The 20,374-nt window shown below is 36.0% G+C and overlaps 1 protein-coding gene across 6 annotated transcripts in view; it reads right to left on the bottom strand.

Annotated features, from left to right (window-relative positions):
* The window catches only part of PPP3CA (protein phosphatase 3 catalytic subunit alpha), a 324,678-nt gene that overhangs the window by 61,692 nt on the left and 242,612 nt on the right, over nt 1–20,374 (bottom strand). For all 6 annotated transcript variants that reach the window (XM_008061335.1, XM_008061336.1, XM_021714081.1 and 3 more), the window contains 3 exons: nt 18,240–18,379; nt 6,560–6,637; nt 4,093–4,187 (listed from right to left, as the gene is read on the bottom strand). In XM_008061335.1, the coding sequence (XP_008059526.1) occupies nt 4,093–4,187; nt 6,560–6,637; nt 18,240–18,379 (313 nt within the window). The remainder of the gene's footprint in view (nt 1–4,092; nt 4,188–6,559; nt 6,638–18,239; nt 18,380–20,374) is intronic.

Here is a 20,374-nt window from a genome sequence, read left to right as displayed (position 1 = left end):
GCCTACATCTTTGGCTCTGGCATCTTGCAGGAGCTGTCAGAGAAGACGGCTATGTTGGTACAGACTGGAAAGGATGAGAACTGAACAAATTAACTGAGTGATTGCAAGAGCTTCACTTAGTCCTCATAACTTTCTGAATGCTGCTTACTAATTGCAGGTAAATATGAACTACTAAGTATAACTACTGGACATTTAAATATGAATACTGAAAATCAATAACTATTAATGATTTTACGATGGTGGCATAAACCCATTTTTCTCATTTTACCAGACATTATTACTACTGTCTTAAGCTTTAAAAATCAAATCATACTGTAATTATTAGGCTATAATTTCAAAGTCCCTTTTGAACATCTGTTTCTAAGAATCAAATGGTTAATTCATAGATTCTTCAGTTATTTTTCCACTGATTGTGTTTTGAGGGTACCTGCAACCCAATTTTATTGCAATGCTTTGAAAAATTCTAGTTAACATGAATTTTATTCAGATACAGTAATCCTCACTTAAGCAGTGAATAATTGACTTTCACTCCCACATACCATATACACTGTTAGCATAATAGCTTTAAAGTGCTTCAGAAATTTTACACAAAAGTCTTCTGAAATTAGGTTCAAATTCAAGCATACATCTTTCTTCTCTTTATCAGTTAATCTTTTTCCTGAGGATAATTTTTTTCTTTTATAAAAAGGTTCCCAAAATAAGATACTTCTATCCCTCTATGCTCCCTTCCTGAGAGATTGTGATCTACCCCAAAGGCAAGAGAACACCGTGAAAGAACTGTAAAATCTCAAAGACAGTGATGCACCAGTGTCTATTTTTTTTAACATTCCAATCTTGCTAAATCAGAACTTTTTTCTTTTTCTTTTTTTTTTTTTGAGTTGGAGTCTCATTCTGTCACCCAGACTGGAGTGCAGTGGCCGCTCCCGGCCACCGCAGTCTCGACCTGCTGGGCTCCGGCGATCCTTCTGCCTCAGTCTTCCGAGTAGCCGGAATTACAGGTGCGCACTACCACGCCAGGCTAATTTTTTGATTTCATTGTAGAGATGAGGTCTCGCCTGCCCAGGCGGGTCTCGAACCCGCGGGCTCAAGCAATCCACTCACCTCAGCCTCCCAAAGGGGCGGGATTACAGGCTGAGCCACCAAGCCCGGCTAAATCAGAACTATTAAAAAAGAAACAATATATACCTAATGTGAGAAACAGCTATGGGTCTGAAGCAAAATTGTATTATCTAGCATTATGATGAATGGAAAGAGTCTAAGTCTGGTCTTACTGAATAAAATCCAAATTTTCTTCATTTTTTACTGTTTTGGTTTTTTTTTAAATTGTTAGAAAACTTGTAAGTATAGAATATGCTATTTAGCAGCCAATCTCTGGCAAAAAAATGACTTGGGTCATTTCCTTTCCTAGGTTTACTAGGGAAAAAAAACTTTCATGCCATAGAATAAAAATACATGTTCATATTTTATATACTTTTGGTAAATTATAGGATCATGATGGAATATAAAATATGACCTATTGAGTTCTTGCACTCCTTGGAGGTTAATTCAGGGGCCCTCTCTGGTATAAGTTTGAGAATCTTCATCTAATCAAAAAAGTAGCTTTTACTGGTTTTATATGAAAAAGTATTTGCTACTTAAAAATAATTTCACTTGCCGGGCTCGGTGGCTCAGCCTGTAATCCGTGCCTTTGGGAGGCTGAGGTGAGTGGACTGTCTGAGCCCACGGGTTCGAGACTCGCCTGAGCAGCGTGACCTCATCTCTACAATAAATCAAAAAATCAGCCGGGCGTGGTAGCGCACGCCTATAATTCCGGCTGCTCGGAAGGCTGAGGCGGAAGAATCGCCAGAGCCCAGCAGGTCGAGGTTGCGGTGGCCGGGAGTGGCCACTGCACCTTAGTCTGGGTGACAGAGTGAGACTCCAACTCAACAAAAAATAAAAATAAAAATAAATAATAACAATAATTTCACTTATCTCAACTTGTTTTTTTCTTTTACTAATCAAACATTAACCATTCTTTAATATCCAGATTATATTTTATCTTAAGGCTTTCTCTGACCATTCTAGAAAATTATCCCTTTTTAAATGCATTTAGTAATTGACTTTCTTAGTTTATACTTAATCACACTGGGTCTTTTATATATATATATATATATATATATATTTTTTTTTTTTTTTTTTTTTGAGTTGGAGTCTCACTCTGTCACCCAGACTGGAGTGCAGTGGCCGCTCCCGGCCACCACAGCCTTGACCTGCTAGGCTCCGGCGATCCTTCTGCCTCAGCCTTCCAAGTAGCTGGAACTACAAGTACGCGCTACCACACCCGGCTAATTTTTGATTTATTGTAGAGATGAGGTCTCGCCAAGTTGTCTGGGCAGGTCTTGAACTCACGAGCTCAGGCAATCCACTCACCTCAGCCTCCCAAGGCATGGGATTACAGGTTGAGCCACCGAGGCCGGCTGGGTCTTATATTTTTATCAACTAACCCAAGTGTCTTACTTTGTCAATTGCTTTACAAGCACATGGCAAGCAGAGAGTATGCTTTATTTTACTTTTCATTCTTCTTGTCATAGACAGCTAAGGGCAGCACCTCTTTTCTAGGAACTGTCCTCTTACCCACCCAACCCATGGTTGTAACCTAGAAACTGTACTGTGCCTACTAGTAACCCATGGCTTCGTAGGCAGATTCACCAGGGTCAAAATGGCAATGTAAAGGCTTGTATGGTCACAGCAGACTCCACCCAGCAGATTTTACTCTCTGGGCTATGGGGGAAGGGGACCAGAGAGTCACATGCTCCACCTGTAGGACATAGTAGGTGTGCTGGGAAGAGGAAAGAATTAGGATGAGATGGATGGCAGCATTGTATTTTGCCTTTTGGGGCAGGATCCCTGATAGCTCTAGAAGATTTGGGGGACGAGGTATAGCTGGGAGCCAGAGGAAGTAGGAAATATTAGACAGGGAAAGCAGAATACACAAAAGAAACAAAGGACTATGGGGACTCAATAGACATGTGAATAAAGATGGCCAAGGCCCTTATGAGGCATCCTGGATACCAGGTTTAGGCTAGCAGGACACCCATTACACCATGTTTAGGCACGGCTTTTTATTCCAGAAGTTTACAGATTGGTTCAGAAACTAGCCTGCCTTTTTCTGCCCCTCCTGGACTATATTTGACTTTATATACATTATTTGATTGTTTTGTCTCAATTTCTCTTAATCTCAGAAAGCCACACTCAGACATGCTGTTCATATAATATCGAGACCAATGCCAGCTAGAGTTAATGGCTTTATATTTTATTACCCACTCTGACACTTGCAACACTTTATATAATTTCCAAATAGATTACCTTAATAAAAGAGGGTAAAAGAATGTATCCCTTGCTCTTCCTCTTTTCCCTGTAAGTAAGTAAATAATGCCCTCTTGTTTGCTTTTTTCTTTTAGGTACAAAGGTATGGAGTTTCAGAAAGAAAGCACAGAACACTGAACCAGAAGTGTGTGTTTGATTCCAGTTCATTACTTCCTAATTGCACAAGGCAATTAGTCACAGGGACTCATTCTGGACATTAAAAAAGGAGTGGGGGTGAAGTGACTAATAATATTTACCTTAAAGTTTATTTTAATTTTTTAAAAATAAATGAACATATACTTCCCTGGCATAGGAGCTAACTCATGGCAGGTGTTCAATAAATGTAATTTGAATTTCAAGCTATTGCTTTTTTTCCCTTATTTTTCTTGATCCTTTCCATGTATAATCACACTATTCTATTTAAATCCACATCCTTTTTAAAAAGCATGATTTTGGATAACTTCCAATTATTACTTCTTTTAAAGTCTCTACCAAAGCAGCAGCTGTCAGCCCTGTTATACATTAAAATGTCCTAAAAACATTTAAAAATAACAGTGCCTGGGTCCAACCTCTGACCAATTAACACTCTATCACTACGAATAATCACACAACGTGTAATAAATGATAACTGAAAAAGGGAAAAAAAAAAGAATGGTTAAAATACTTAAGACCAAACAAAAATAAGTAAGCTTGTTAATTATTGCACATTTTATACAAGACTACAAGAGGGATTTCAGAAAAACTTACCTTTGTTATTGTATACATCTAAATAATTTGGTGCTGAAAAAATTGTAATTAGAGAAGGGAAGCCTGTTGTTTGGCTTTTCCTGTACATGCGATACCTAAAAACAACAAATTCAAGTTAAAACAAGGCCAGTATAGAAAAAAGATGACATCAAATTATAGATCTAGAAGTGGAAAATTAAGTAATTTAAGTTTTATCATTCAAAGAGGTTCCAATTATATAACACTAAATACGCATTTTTCTCTTAAGTCTCTTATGCACAGACATATCTATTTTAAGGTGAAATGAAAACATACAATCATGTGTATAATTTCCAAACAGGTATTTTATAAGCTAGCAAACATCAGGAGAGAGTGGAATTCAGTGGAAAATCATAACATATTTCCATAATCTGAACTCACTATATTTTTCAGAAGGTTGCCAATATTTTTGACTTAAAAAAACAAATAAACAAAACAATATATAAAAGGCTTAACACTAATAACCAGTATGATTATTTAGAAATCTGTTATATTCTGTAAAGATTATATATAAGCATTTTGCCTAGACTAATTCAAAGAATGTCTCCATAAATCCATAAATTTTACAAATTGAGATTGTTTCTATTTTAGATATTTATCACCACTTTCTGCTGGTGTCTAGGTCAAAAATTATTGCCTCAGTAGGGTAATGTTTGATCAATGAGTAATGAAGCAGACATTTACAAGAATTTTGGAAATAAACCAACAATCCAGCTACTTTTCTTCTCCAAGACAAAAATAACTTATAATACAACATTTTAGTTCTCAAATAATTAAAAGGCACAGGAGGCTCTGGCTCTTTTCCATAAGGATGAAAATGTATTTTAGAAATATCAGTTTAGAAACATCCTTATAAAACAAAATTTTACCATTTCTTCAGTGTTCTGTGTCAGTTATTTCTGGTAGACTGATCATGCTTAATATCGCCGGTTCCTAAGGTAGCTCAGAAAGTACCTTTAGATAAATAGTCACCTTAAAATTTGTAATGCTAAAAATACTTTGATTCCTCTTTTTTTTGGAACTGCTTGGACATACTACATTTCCCAGAAGAAAAGCTACCCTTAAAAACCTGTTGAAATGTTTTAGAAGTATATATTCTGATTATGGATCTGAGTTTTGTCATAGGAAAAAAAAAATCAATGTAAAAGACAGTAATACTCTTACTCCTAGTACCTAGATTTTATAGACTGAGGCTGGCTATGTCTACTTGACAAAAAAAACAAAAACAAAAAGACACGGGATGACATAATTTCAAATTTTCCAATGAATTGATCAACTGTTAATTTTAAACAAAAATATTCATTGAAATTAACTGATGCACTTAACACATTTTCAAGCAAGCCAATGATTTCAGGTATGTAGGGTAAGTAAGTAAAATCTGCTACAAATGGGCTGTCAGCCTTCAGAAATAGTCAGCCAAAGTACGATGGTGACACCACAGTCCTGAAAAGTGAGAACAATTATTTGAAGTCCTGAACAATAGGTTACTTCAAACATCAGTTACAACACAGTGAGCACTGTGATTAGTTCAGTTCATACCTGTCAGATCAGTTCATACCTGCTGACTGATTACCCGAAAACAGCTAATTCTCAAGGAAACTTAGTATCTGCCTAGATTCAGGGTCATTATAGACACAAGCCTCCTTCAGAATACAGGCATCTATATTCCCAATTTCAGCACACAGGTTATAAAAAGACACGTTCCTATTTTTCAGAACTCTCAGACTATGAATGAGCCTAGTTATTTAAAGGCACACAATGCCTTTCAGTGGAGTTTACTGGGAAAGGATATTAGACCTCAAATCTTAAAATTAATTAAGCCTATTTCTCTCTAATGCAGATTTAATGTACCATTAAAATAATATCTGACATTTCTCAGTTTTCTAAACCCTTAAAATTGGTCTACACCTTAAAAATTTACCACAATATACAAAAACCAAATCTATGCAATTCATTTGGTATCTATAACATAAAATCTTTCTCTTTGTTTAAATATCCCTAATTTGTTCCTTGAAAACTTCACAGGGATCAGGAATGGTATCCTTTAAAAAAAGAGTACAACATGAAATTTCTGTTAAATATTTATGTGCAATTCTCACTCACATTGCCAACAAAGACTGTAAGCAGCTGGTAATTTACTCATGTGACAGTGGTAAATGTAGAAACTAAGAGAAGTAAGAGGAGGTGCCCTTAAAGCGCTTAAGAAATCTAGCTGAAAACTAGCGTGTTCCAATAAGGACGGAAGAGCTTTAGGGGGACTTGACAACATATCTGCAGCCATTCATTCCCTAGCGCCTGTGTTATCCATCAGACAAAGATAATCTTAAACTCTAATTCCTTCTGGGAGTGAGCCTGGCAAAATTTGGGGAACCTGCACAGCCTGATCAAAGTGAGGAAGTTCTGACAAAAGGGCAATGCATGGTTTTCATAAACCCTCAAAACTGCTCACCCTGCATCTTGGGCTTCATGGGCTCGGAGTATAGATAACAAGTTATTGTGCTGTAAGAATTCACATACAGCTGGGTAACTGCCAGAGACAAAAAGAAAAGAGAAGTATCTGTTATAAAATCATCAGGAGCAGGACATTTATCTCTTAACATTCAGATCTATGTGATTTGATCAAGCATAATAAAACATGCATCATTCATGAAACAAGGCTCTTGACTGTAAGGAAAGGTTTTCCCTGTGGCAGAATAAGCACCTACAGCTGTTTTTACATTATCAGAAAGAGGCTGAGGTGTGCCAATTGGAAAACCAAACAAAACAAAGCAGGTCATTTTATAACCACACTAGAAGAGAGTGTCCACTCTCAGAGAAAATCAATTTTCACAAGTCTACATTTAAACACAAAGTGAAGAGAGCATTAATATAACATGAGAATGAATTTAAAATATAAACCTCAATTTTCTCAAATATTGCATGACTGTGCCTATGTTTGCATGTGTGAGGTACAACAGAAATGACTGAATTAGGAAATGGAGGAGAGCATCTGGAAAATCAACTTATCAATTTAGCTAACATTATAGATGCATTAAACTGATTAAATCATTCAAAATCTAAACAAAATTATGAATAGTCACAAAGCTTTTAAATGTGTACTTTAAATATGACTAGTAGAACTTTATCTTAAGATTTATTTACCTTGACAATAAAAAAAATCCAATATGCAATCATTACGTTTGCCTTTTATGAATGTCTCACTCAAAGAACTTCATTATAAATGAAATTTAAATTACAAATTAGATTTGGAAAACCTTCTATTGTCACTGTATCTTAGTTCTAAGAGTTTTTAGTGAGATAAATGTACATTAGAAAAATGAATAAATTTTTGACAATACAAATCAAGAAAGAGCAAAGCAATACTCGTTATATAAACAAACTGCAAATATTCACTAGAACCTAAACCACATATACCAGAGGAAACTTTCATTAATTATAAAAATAGCACCATGGGGAAATATTTTAGTAATATGCCACTAAAAGAATTTATTGTAAAATAAATTCTAGCCAACAGGAAAAAAAAAACACTATTAAGATGACACATAGTTATAGAGATACTGACAATAAAATAGATTCTGTTTTTTGGCAAAAGGGGATCTGAAACTGAAAACAGACTACGTGTGTGTGTGTGTGTGTGTGTGTGTGTGTGTGTGTGTGTGTGTGTTGCAAGAGGGAAGGAGAAAAAGAGGAGATATAGGTCTTAGTTGTCCCAGGTCAATTTAATAAATGAAACACCTAACTGATAAACATAAGTGCATCTTACAAACTGCAAAAAGGTGGCAAGAGTGTCTGATGGAAATATGTCCATATGGTAGCTAGGATAAGGAGTTGACTAATATGTGCCTTTCAAAAGTTTCTATTCTGTTTAAGGAAAGGACAAGTATATGACCTCTCCAGATAAGTGTATGTCAGGAAAAAAAAAAAAAGACTTTACTTCAGTGACACTGGTTGGTCCTTCAAAAATAACATATTTGTTTGGTATGTATTTAGTTATAAAAGGCACAAAGGGTGTCACAGAGTATGTTCTCAATTAATGTTCCTTCTCTATCTTCTTAAGTTCTTTACTTAAATTTCCTGTGCCTTCATAATGCCACTTTAGTAAGAAAGTTTATTTACTATCTTGTTACCACGGTCAGACAGAGGTTACTTGTCTAGGTTTGTCACATTTTTGTCCTTGACAAATGGTTTAGTTGCTCTTTTGTTTCCCCTTTTGGAAGAACTTATACTCATCTTATGAAAGCATAATTTCAGAATTTTTTTTCATGCTACGTTTGATTCCCTTATGTGTCTAAGCTACTTTTTTTCCCCCATGAAAATACATATCTAGCCGGGCTTGGTGGCTCAGCCTGTAATCCCGTGCTTTGGGAAGCTGAGGTATATGGATTGCCTGAGTCCGAGGGTTCGAGACCCACCTGGGCAACTTGGCGAGACCTCAACTCTACAATAAATTAAAAAATCAGCCGGGCATGGTAGTGCATGCCTGTAATTCCGGCTACTCGGAAGGCTGAGGCAGAAGGATCGCTGGAGCCCAGCAGGTTGAGGCCGCAGTGGCCAGGAGCGGCCACTGCACTCCAGTCTGGGCGACAGGGTGAGACTCCAACTCAAAAAAAAAAAAAGAAAATGCATATCTGATTTTTAAGTGAAAATCAGAAAAAATAAAATTACCCAAGTAGCAATTTACCAGGTTAATAGCATTTAGTGAGGACTATTTGCATTATTTACTTAGAGAAAACTCATTAGAAATTTTAAATTATGCATAGCCTTTCAAAGAATCACCAACATTTTCCTCGGGAATTTAGAAAATACTTTAATACCATCTACATTCCTACTATGGTGAACTACCTACCTAAGATACATTAAAGTTTTTAATAGTATTAGAAAAAACAAAAACTCTATAACACTTTTATGCTTTTTATGGAAATTATAATTAACCACAAAATGTTCAAGCTGAAAAGCACTGAATACAAACACACACAAAAAAAATGATAGTAAAAGCAGAATTCTGAACACCTTTAACACCATAGGGAGATGAAAAATCACTTATTCCCCAGTAATCTATCAGAGTCATGATTTGTTTCATTTGTTAGAAGACAGTTTAGGTACAGGGAGGGGTGGCATGTTAAGTGCAACGCATGGTTTCTGTCTTGAGGGTATTTATAATCTTAGTAGGAACACAGAACATTATAAAAATATATTTTAAAAACTACTGAAGAATACAACACATAAAGATAACATAGTACAAGTTTTACAGCAACATTATAAAGCAAGAATTACTGAATCTGAAATTAATCAGGGAACTCTTTCTGAAAAATAACCATGTTGTGTTAGATATTAAAGAAAAATGCTATCTATAGATGAGCAGATAGGAAAGGGGTTAGAATTCTACCCTAGAAAGGGAGACAGATAGAAAGTAGACTGAGCACGAACAAAGGAAAGACAGAGAGGACCAAAATATAAGAAATGGTAGAAAAACTGGTTTGGAACTAGAGAAAATAGTTACTATTAGATTTATGCTCTCTTATTCTCCTATTTTTGCTTCTATAGCATATCAAACTATATTTTAGACCTGGAGTCAAACTGCCCAGATTTAAGACTCTTTAACCATGATATAGCCCATAGGCATTATTAAAATGCGCTTCTATGATTTTATACCTTTAGATACTTTCCCTGTGCATCTTTTTCCTCCTTGGAAGGCTTACTCTTCTGCCAAGTCTTAAGCAAAATAATCACCTATGAAGGCTTTCTTTAAAGCCGACCTCAACCCAAGGTGTTCAAAGCTGTTGTGTCTATTACATTCCTATAGAATATGTATCTTTATCCCTTATGGCATTGTAGTGTAAACTATGTTTACACATATGTGCTCCAGCAATAATGTGAATGTCTTAAGAGATGAACACTGCTTTTTCACTTAGCAGCATCTGTCAGTCTCCTGGAGCTCATGCTCACTTGCTGAAGTAGTCGCAACAGGGGCATTCAAGCAGGTGAGAGATGAAAAGGGTTTCTGTCCTTCACTGGTGCTTCAGCAAAGCAGAGACAGGAAGCCTGCAATCCCTTGCCAAGGCACAGAGGAAGCCTTCACATTCTTGGTGTCCTTACCCTCTTCCAGCCCCATTTTAGTAAGGAGGACCCCATCCAATCATTCAGTCCCTCCCCTGCTTCTTGGGACCTGGCAATGGGTACTTAGCCCTGGGGTGCCTGGGGCTGCTCAGATGCTGTCAGAACTTTTTTTTTTTTTTTTTGAGTTGGAATCTCACTCTGTTGCCCAGGCTGGAGTGCAGTGGCATATTGCTCATGGCCACCACAGCCTTGACCTGGGCTCAGGCGATCCTTCCACCTCAGCCTTACATATAGCTGGAATAGCAGGCATGCACCACCATGTCTGGCTAATTTTTGTGATTTACTGTAGAGCCGAGGTCTCACCAAGCTGCCCAGGCTGGTCTCGAACCCCCAGGTTTAGGCAATTCTCTTGCCTTGGCCTCCCAAAGTGCTGGGATTTCAGGCTGAGCCACTGCACCTGGTCAGAACTATCTTAAACAACAACAACAACAACAACAAAACCCAACTTGCTGTGTTTCTTCTTTGCCTCAGGATTCTCTGTCTAATTTTATTTTGACCCAAAAGGGATCAAGTCCTAAAGGGCCCAACTCTTCCTGCCACAACTTTTCCAGAGATTAAGTCCTCAACTGAATCTGGCTGCTGTGTGCCTCAGGAGTGGTAAGTAATTTTTATTTAAAGCAAACTTTTTAGTAAAGTAAAACACCTATACAGAAAAGAGCACAGATCAGAAGATTACAACTTGATAATCATTCACAAACCGAACACCTTTATAACCTGCACTCAAATCAAGACACAAAACATTAGCTGAACCCCAGAAACTCCTCAAATCTCCTTCACTACATTATACTTACTACATTATAGATGAGTTTTCTCTGATGTTGAACTCATTTCAATTTTACTCATCATATACTTGCAATAATTATCCATATTGTTATGTGCACTTATGGTTAGCTCACTTGTTGGATTTAGTTTTATACATATACTAGAATTTATTATTCATTTACTAAGTGGATATTTGGGTTGTTTTCCTTTCTTGGCTATTATGATTGGTGCTGTTACAAAAAAAGTGCATGTCTTTTGGTGCACTTATGTACATGTTTCTACTAGGAATAAAAACACAAGTAGAATAGATTAGTTATACAGATGTTCAGTCTTAATAGATAATGAAGCAGCTAAATACAATTTGGTAGCAAACAAGAAGTAAGGCCATTCAGGTGGCTGTCTCTGCAGAATTCCCAGAGTGTTCTCTTGCCTCATACTTTCATATATGCTACTTTTCCTGCCTGCAAAAGCCTTCCCCAATGACTCTGGCTGGATATGTTCTATGACAACTTTAAAACTCAGGTCTGATAACGTCTTCACTATGAGTACTCCCTTAAACCCCAATTCGTTCCCTTTTGGGGTTAGGACCCCCAACTCACGTGTCTGTGTATGTGTGCATGAAATAGCCCACACATGTATTACAGTACTCTTCACCTTGCATTTTACTTGTCTGTTTCTGCTTTTGGTCTCTGCTTTCCCTTAAAGGCAGGGAATCTGAGCAGATATAAAACTTAGCAGAGAGATTATATGGTTGGTGTTCAGTTAACGGGTGTTAAATAACTGGGTGAGTGAATAGATTCTCAAAAAAGATACTCATGAGGCAACCCCCTCGGGTCGCCTCTCACAGTAAGAGCTTTTCTGTCTTCTCAACAAATCCTGTTTAAAAAAAAAAAGATACTCATGAATGGAACAGTATAAATTAGGGAAGCAAAGGAGGAAAGATACTGGTGAAATTGGGAGCAAAGAGTTCAAATGTGATTTCAACAGATTAAAAATGAAGGTCTTGATTTCAGAGTGGGAGGGAGGAAGACTGGTGATATAAAGAAAGGGTCAATAAGATATAATGATTAGTGGTGATTTCAATGCAGGAAGAAAAAGCAAAGATACTTGTATGACTGGGAGAGTAAACAGTTAACAAAAACAGAAAAATCAGCAGGAATCCCCAGTTGGGACTAAGCAAGTGAGAAAATAAATAAGCCTTTTCATGCAAGGTGAGGTTAGGTTAAGGTGAAAATGAAATGTCTGGATAAAAAGTACCTGCAGACAAATAAACACACAAGAGTTAAGCTCGGGAAAAATAAAGAGATGAAGGAGGCTGGACACAGATTCAGTCATTATAACATTTATAGTTTACAGTGAATCTAGGGAAGTGGGTAAGACTCTAGGGGAAAATGTGAAGGAAAAAATGTCTAAAGCAGAAGGAAGACAAAGAGGCAGTAGCATAAGTAGCAACCAGCCTGAAAAGTTGGAGGAGAATCAGTATATGTGAAAAAGGAGGAACCAGAGGATTTCAAGATAGAAGGTGTTGATAAGGGTGTCAACTGCTGCATGTGAAGAGAGGAAAGACTGTTGATTTGTGATTAACAGACCAGTTGTGATTTGAGTGAGCTGCAGCTTGCAGTTTCAAAAACACTTTTTAAATGACTGTCAAGAAGCACCTAGTCTCAGAGCTTAGAGCAACATTAGACTGCCTAATTTAAATCAATCATTTTGAAGTAAAGCAAACCCAGAAGACAAAGTTTATATGATTCATCCAAGGCAGAGACACAAATTGACAACCTAAGTACCAAATGCAGTTGATGGTTTTCTTTGGTCTACATAAAAATGAAAATTTTACCTCCAAATAGTCATGATCCTCACTAATCTCCACAGTCTGACACTTGGCCTGACACTTGGCCTGCTTCAAGTATCTCAATTACCTGCCTGAACATGATAGGTATTTGAGTGTGCAAACTTAAACATAATGGAAGCACTGGGACAAAAACATACCTCTTATGGGTTCTTTCTTCTCTGTCTCTAATATAACTTATACACAGCATTAATAAATTCTTACTAATACATTTTTCTGCACAACTTCATTTGATTTAAATTATGGCTCAGACATGTTAGATAGTAGATAGAGTGGCATATCAAAGTAGACATGCAAACTATATATAAACATGTAAAATAAAGATGGGAGTTGTGCACAGCACAATAACTCAAAGGTAATTGCCACTAAGTTTCTCTACCAATTTCATGGCTCACTTATGCCCATCTAGGCCAACTTTATAAATCATGACATCAGAGGATACCTGAATGCTTTCAAGATGGTTCTAGGAGAATGAGAAAGACATTTTTCTCCTCAATAGATAAACATAATCCAGAGTGCTCTGCCATTAGTCAGAGTCTATATATAGGGTGTCAATTTAGATATTCAGATAAACACATAATCAACATTTATCATGGAGAAAGATCATTATCTATTAATTATCTCTAATGAGAAGAGCAAAATCATAATGTTGAGGACAAAAGTGTGAAACCGTGTTTAACTCTCTATTATTAAAGTTGATGGACTTCATTCCTGACACAAACACATCTGTATCTATATTCATAAAACAAAAAATTGTAACTTTACATATGTTCAGTGTAGGATTTACAATATGATTTATTTGAACAGCTGACTCAATCGAATAACAGAATGCCATTCTGTGATTTAATGCAATATGAGTTTGTCATGTTTGATATTATGTTACTGAAGCACAATTCAGTGGTATCAAGCAGGTAATTTAAACACCTATGATATAACCTAAAATTTAACATTAGATTTGGAAAACTGAATACATGGCTTTGATATACTTCAATAAAAGTTCAAGTTTCTTTAATAAAAGATAATTTCCAAATTAACTAATTACCAAAAGAGAATTAGGCTTTACAGAAATATCATACCATACTTCTTTATGTCAGTCAAAATAGACTCATTAGACCTGGTTTCCAAATTTCAAAAGATATAAATGAATTGTAAACTTTCTGGAAAATAAGCCTGGAACAAACCTCTCTCTTAATACTTGCATAAAGAAAAACTATTTGAATCATGCTCTATAGTGTCCAAGATTTTCTGTTCACAAACTTTAATTTCTCAATCATATAACAAACTTTTAAAAGAAGAAAATTTTTTTCTCATAAGAAAAACATACTATATGGAACAAAATAATCTACTGCTAAACAGACATCTATTGATATTATGCAGAAGGATAATATCTACTTACTATAGAGACAGAAGATATGTGGCTGGATGTGTTTTACATAATTCTTCCAGCCTTGATATTAGTTTAGCTGCCAAGGCTAAAACTGAGCATCAACATCAGGTTCGGCTTTTAAGAGTCAAATAATAATAGTAAATATTCTAGAAATTAAAATTCTCAATTTCTTAATAACCTCTTTTCTCTCTCTCTCTCCCTTCCCCTCCTCTTTTTTTGAGTCAGAGTCTCACTCTGTCACCCAGGCTGGAGCACAGTGGCACAATCTTGGCCCACCACAGCCTCAATCTCCTAGGCTCAGGCAATTCTTACACCTCAGCCACCCAAGTAGCTGGGACTACACCATCACACCTGGCTAGGTCTTTGTTTCTTCTTTCTTTTTTTTTCTCGTAGACATAAGGTCTCACTATGTAGCCTAGGTTGGTCTCGAACCAATGGACTCAAACAATCCTCCTGCCTCAGCCTCCCAAAGTGTGGGATTACAGATGTAAGCCACCAAGCCTGGCCATCCTCTCTTTCCTCTTTCACTTTGGCAGCTTTCACATAAGATCCATGTCTAATGATAAGAGACACTAGTGAAAGAGGATAATCAGATATGGAAGGATAAATGAGATGACACATCAGGAAGATAGTGAGGCCACATAGAAACCCAATCATAATGTAGATTTATTTTTAAAGTGTTCTGAAATGTTATGGAGTGGACAAATCTCTAGAGATTTGCAAATGTAAAAATTATTATAAAAATATTTTCAACTAGGCTTGTCAAGGCGTTAAAAACAAATTGACTATAGTACCTATATACTATATTCAGGGAGCCCAATAAACTTTAAAAAATACAAGAATGACTAGAATATGATTTAATTAACCCATGTAAAGTTGTTCTTCTGACTCAAGTATGAAAACTGGCGAAACTTTAAACATGATTACATTAAAATCAAAGTTGGCAATGAATTTTTTTTTCTACAGTTGTTGAAGCAGGACAAATTTTCTACTAAATTCTACTATCTTCTTCAGTAGCCTCTCCACCTTCACAATACATGCAAATCTTTTCTGCCTTATCTATTCTTCACTGAAATCTTATATATACAGGCATATCTCAATTTATTGTACTTTGCTTTATTATACTTTGTAGACATTGTATTTTTTGCAAATTGAAGGTTCATGACAACCCTGTATTGAGCAAGTCTACAGGTGCCATATTCCCAACAGCACATGCTCATTTCATGCCTTTAGGTCTCATATTGGTAATTCTTTCAATATTTTAAACTTTTTCATTATTATTTTATCTGTTATGTGACCTGTAGTCAGTGATCTTTGATGTTACTATGGTAATTGTTTTGAGCACCATGAACCACACCCACCTAAGATGGCAAACAACTGATAAATGTTGTGTATGTTTTGACTATTTCAACAACCCAGGAATTCCCTTATCTCTCCTCCTTTCCTCGGGCCTCCCTCTTCCCTGAGAAACAATACTATTGAAATTAGGCCAATTAATAATCTTATAATGGCCTCTAAGAGTTCAAGTGAAAGGAAAAGTCACACATTTTTCACTTTAAGTCAAAAGCTAGAAATTATTAAGCATAATGAGGAAGGCATGTCTAAAAACAGGATTGACTGAAGGCTAAGCCTCTTGTGCTAAATCCTTAGCCAAGTTATGGACACAAATGAATAGTTCTTAAAGGAAATTAGAAGTCCTACACTCCAGTGAATCCACAAATGATAAGAAAGTGAAACAGCTTTATTGCTAATATGGAGAAAGTCTGAGTGTTCTGGATAGATCAAACCAGTCACAACATTCCCTCTGGCCAAAGCCTAATCTAGAGTACGATCCTAACTCTTTCAACTCTATGAAAGCTGAGAGGTAAAAGCTGCAGAAGAAAAGTGGGAAACTAGCAGAGGTTGGTTCATGAGGTTTAAGGAAAGAAGGCATCTCCATAACATAGGACAAGGTGAAACAGCAAGTGCTGATGGAAAAATTGCAGCAAGGTATCCAGAAGATCTAGTAATGTTAACTAATGCAAATGGCTAACACTAAACAAATCTGGATTTTCAGTGAAGACAAAACAGCCTTCTACTGGAAGAAGATGTCACCTAGGACTTTCATAGCTGAAGAGGAGAATCACTGACTGGCTTCAAAGCTCCCCAAAAGAGGCTTACTCTCATTATAGCTAATGCAGCTGGTGACCTTATAATTGAAAACAATGTTCACTTATCATTCTGAAAATCCTAAGGGTTCTTAAAAATTATACTACATCTACTCTTCTGTGCCTTAGAAATGGAACAACAAAGCCTGGATGACAGCACATCTTTCTGCAGCATGGCTGACTGAATATTTCAAGCCCATTGTTAAGATCTACTTCTCAGAAAAAGATTCCTTCCAAAGTATTTACTGCTGCATATTGACGATGCATTTGGTCACCCGAGAGCTCTGATAGAGATTTACAAGGAGATTAATGTAGTCATTATGCCTGCTAACACAATACCCATTCTGTGGTCTTTGGATCAAGGAGTAATTTTTACTTCCAAGTCTTTTTATTTAAGAAATACATTTCATAAAGATCTAGCTGCCATAGATTATGATTCCTCTGCTGGATCTGGCAAGTAAATTGATAACCTCCTTGAAAGGATTCATCATTCTAGATGCCACTAAGAACATTTGTGATTCATCAGAGGAGGTTAAAATACCAACATTAACAGGATTTCAGAAGAAATTAATTTCAACCCTCCTGGATAACCTCAAGGGTTCCAAGACTTCAGTGGAGAAAGTAACTGCAAATGTGGTAGAAATAGCAAGAGAAGTAGAATTAGAAATGGAGCCTGAGATGAGGCTGGGCTCAGTGGTTCAGCCTGTAATCCCAATATTTTCGGAGGCCAAGGCGAGTGGATTGCCTGAGCCCGTGGGTTTGAGACCTACCTGGACAACTTGGCAAGACCTCGTCTATACAATAATTCAAAAATTAGCTGGGTATGGTAGCGCTCGCCTGTAGTTCCAGCTACTTGGAAGGCTGAGGTGGAAGGAACACCAGAGCCCAGCAGGTGGAGCCTGCAGTGGCCGGGAGCATGCTACTGCACTCCAGTCTGGGCGACAAAAAAATTAAAAAATTGAGCCTGAAATGAAACTGAATTGATGCAATCTCCTAATAAAACTTTATTAGGTGAGGAGTTGTTTTTTTATATATAAGCAAAAAAAGTTGTTTATTGAGATGAAACCTACTCTTGGTGATGGTGCTGTGAACACTGTTAAAAAGACATGATTTAGAATATTACATAAATTTAGTTAATAAATAGCCGCAGAGGTTTGAGAGCATTGATTCCAATTCTGAAAGAAGTCCCACTGTGGGTAAGATGCTTTCAAGTAGCATCATATGCTGAAGATAAATCTATTATGAAGGAAATTTACCAATGTGGCAAACTTCACTGTTGTAATATTTTAAGAAATTGCCGCATTCACTCACATCTTCAGCAATCACCACCTTGATCAGTCAGCAGTCATTAGCATTGAGGCAAGACCCTCCACCAGCAAAAAAATTACTACTTGCTAAGGGATCAGATAAAGGTTAGCATTTTTTAGCAATAAAATATTTTTAATTAAGGCATATATAATATTTTTAAAGATATAATGCTACTGAATACTTAACAGACTACAGTACAGTGTATAAATAACACCTATATCCACTGGGAAAACAAGCATTTCGTGTGACTTGTTTTTTTTGTGGCATTTGTTTTATTGCAGTGGTCTGGGGCCAAACCAGCAATATCTCCATAGTATGTCTGCATAGTATATGTATCATATGTATTTCACATTTATTTTTTCACTTATTCATTTATATTCTCAATTTGCAAGCACTAAGAATTCATTTAAACCAGACTTTCAAAGTGAACCTTTCATTTATACTTGCTTCCTAAAAAAGTTATACAAACATCATAAAGAAATAAAACACATGGACCAAGAAATTCCAGCATTTATGAAGCAAACATGTTCCAGAGAACATGTAAGCTCTCCATCCTTACCTATAGAAGTATGAACACCCCCTGACTGTGTTGTGAGTGAAATGTTCCTGAGTCTTCTCATTTCCAAAATCCTCCAGGGGGTCTGACCACAGGATATCACACATAGGTCCATAAGCAGGTGGTTCTTTGAATCGGTCTAACTAAGAAAAATAGAAGACAGAGAGCAAAATACTAATCTTTGGAGACTCGGAATTCAGAAAATATAAGAAACAAGCATTGTGCAGTATGCATATTCTCCCTAACCACATTCCTGTCTGTTCTCTCTCCTCCCTATTTTTGTAAACTTCATCTCTCTCCAATTTTCCTTCCTACTTCTTCCTGACAGGCTCACTAATTATCTATCTTAAGCTCGCCCTTTACCTCTCTCTTGCCTCTTTAATCCCTGCACCTTACTGCTTTTTTCCTCTCTCCTACACTACCTTTCCTCCTCCTCGCTCCTCACTTATTTAATCTAGCCAAATGCTCTTGTCATTACCAGTTATTGTGACTCCTCTGTTTCACTTATGGAGAAGAAGCTCTTATTTTACTGTATCTTTGAAGAATCTCTCATTACTTCCTCTGTTAAACTAAGATTTAGAGTCTGTGTAGAAACAATTTCTAGTTTATATGTTTATGTTATGGTTTGTATATTTAACAATATGAATCTGAGAACTTTAAGAGAAGCCACTTGCTATATGACAGGTTAGGTATTAATCATTAGAGGTTATCTAAGTTTATAATTAGATAGTATAAGTCTATTACAGTTGTTCTTCAGTTCACAGTTCTAAGTCTTATAATTTTAACCAGAAGCCTTCATATGAAATCCATTTTCTAGCTATAAATGTTTAGCAAAGGTAGATTTTAATTTTAAAAGGTACATTTAGAAGGCATATGAGTAATAACATTCTGTCAACAATTTTATAACACTGTCACTTTCCCTTAGCTTATCCTGATTCAATTGCAATTAAAGGATCTTTGGTGAATTAGCAAACATTATAGAGTTTCTTGAATAAAAGCATAAAATAGCTTTGAAAACCTATTAATGGTTTAAATTATTCATATTAATATGTTTAAAAAATTAAATAAGAACAGTTGAATATATTCGGTTGCAACCAATCAAATTCTCTATTTGTCAAGGCCCATACAAGATGACATAAGCAATTGTTTTGCTGCATACTACTTTTTACTAATACCTAAAAAGAATGAAGCAATATTTCACATTTTCAATACCCATTAAAAACTTCAATAAGACAACTCTCTATCAACCATTATGTTGGCCATAAAATATTCACTGCATACTTAGATTTGTTTAAGAGATTTAAATAATTTATGCTTTTGGAACAATTCATTCAAGAAAAATAATGCTTGTCCATAAAAATTCTGAATTTCTTTCAAGAAACAAGAATTTATTATTACAGATTCATATTGCACGTCAATATGAATCCCTAACTACAGGTTTGGCAAAACAACCAGAAAAAAAAATTTATTCTTGAAAATTATAAAGAGCATTATAATAGTACCATCTACAGTAAAAACAGACACACATAATTAATTAAAGTAAATGCATAAACATGAATTGACATATGGCAAAAGGCAAACTTAACAATAATTTTCTGACTAAGAGCACAATAATATATATGAAAATTGAACATAATTTCTAAAATATGCTGGGAAATAAGACCTATGGATAAAGGTGATATTTCAAAAATCTACTTAAAGTTATGATAAGATGATTATTTATTCCAAAACAAGTCCATCAAATTATAGAAGAATGAATTGATTGCATTCAAGCAGAAAGGAACAAATCTATACTTTAGCATCATATCTCTACAGAGCAAACACAAAGACCAATGTTTTATGTGCTACAGAATACTAGAAGCAAATGTGTAATAGTGTTTTACAAAAAGAGATGCAAATCAAAACCACACTGAGATACCACCGAACTCCAGTCAGAATGGCAATTATCAATAACAAAAAATAACAGTTGCTGGAGAGGGTGTGGTGAAAAGGGAACACTTCTACACTGTTGGTGGGAGTGCAAACTAGTGTAACCTCTGTGGAAAACAGTATGGTGATTCCTAAAAGTTCTAAATATTGACCTCCCATATGACCCCGCAATCCCCCTACTGGGAATATACCCTGAAGAACTCAAATCG

This window comes from Carlito syrichta, unplaced genomic scaffold (assembly GCF_000164805.1).
Source record: "Carlito syrichta isolate Samal-C Ts95f unplaced genomic scaffold, Tarsius_syrichta-2.0.1 Scaffold305210, whole genome shotgun sequence".
NCBI classification, from domain to species: domain Eukaryota; kingdom Metazoa; phylum Chordata; class Mammalia; order Primates; family Tarsiidae; genus Carlito; species Carlito syrichta.
The sequence above is the reverse complement of the archived record's forward strand: the minus strand, read 5'-3'. Positions and strand labels throughout refer to the sequence as shown.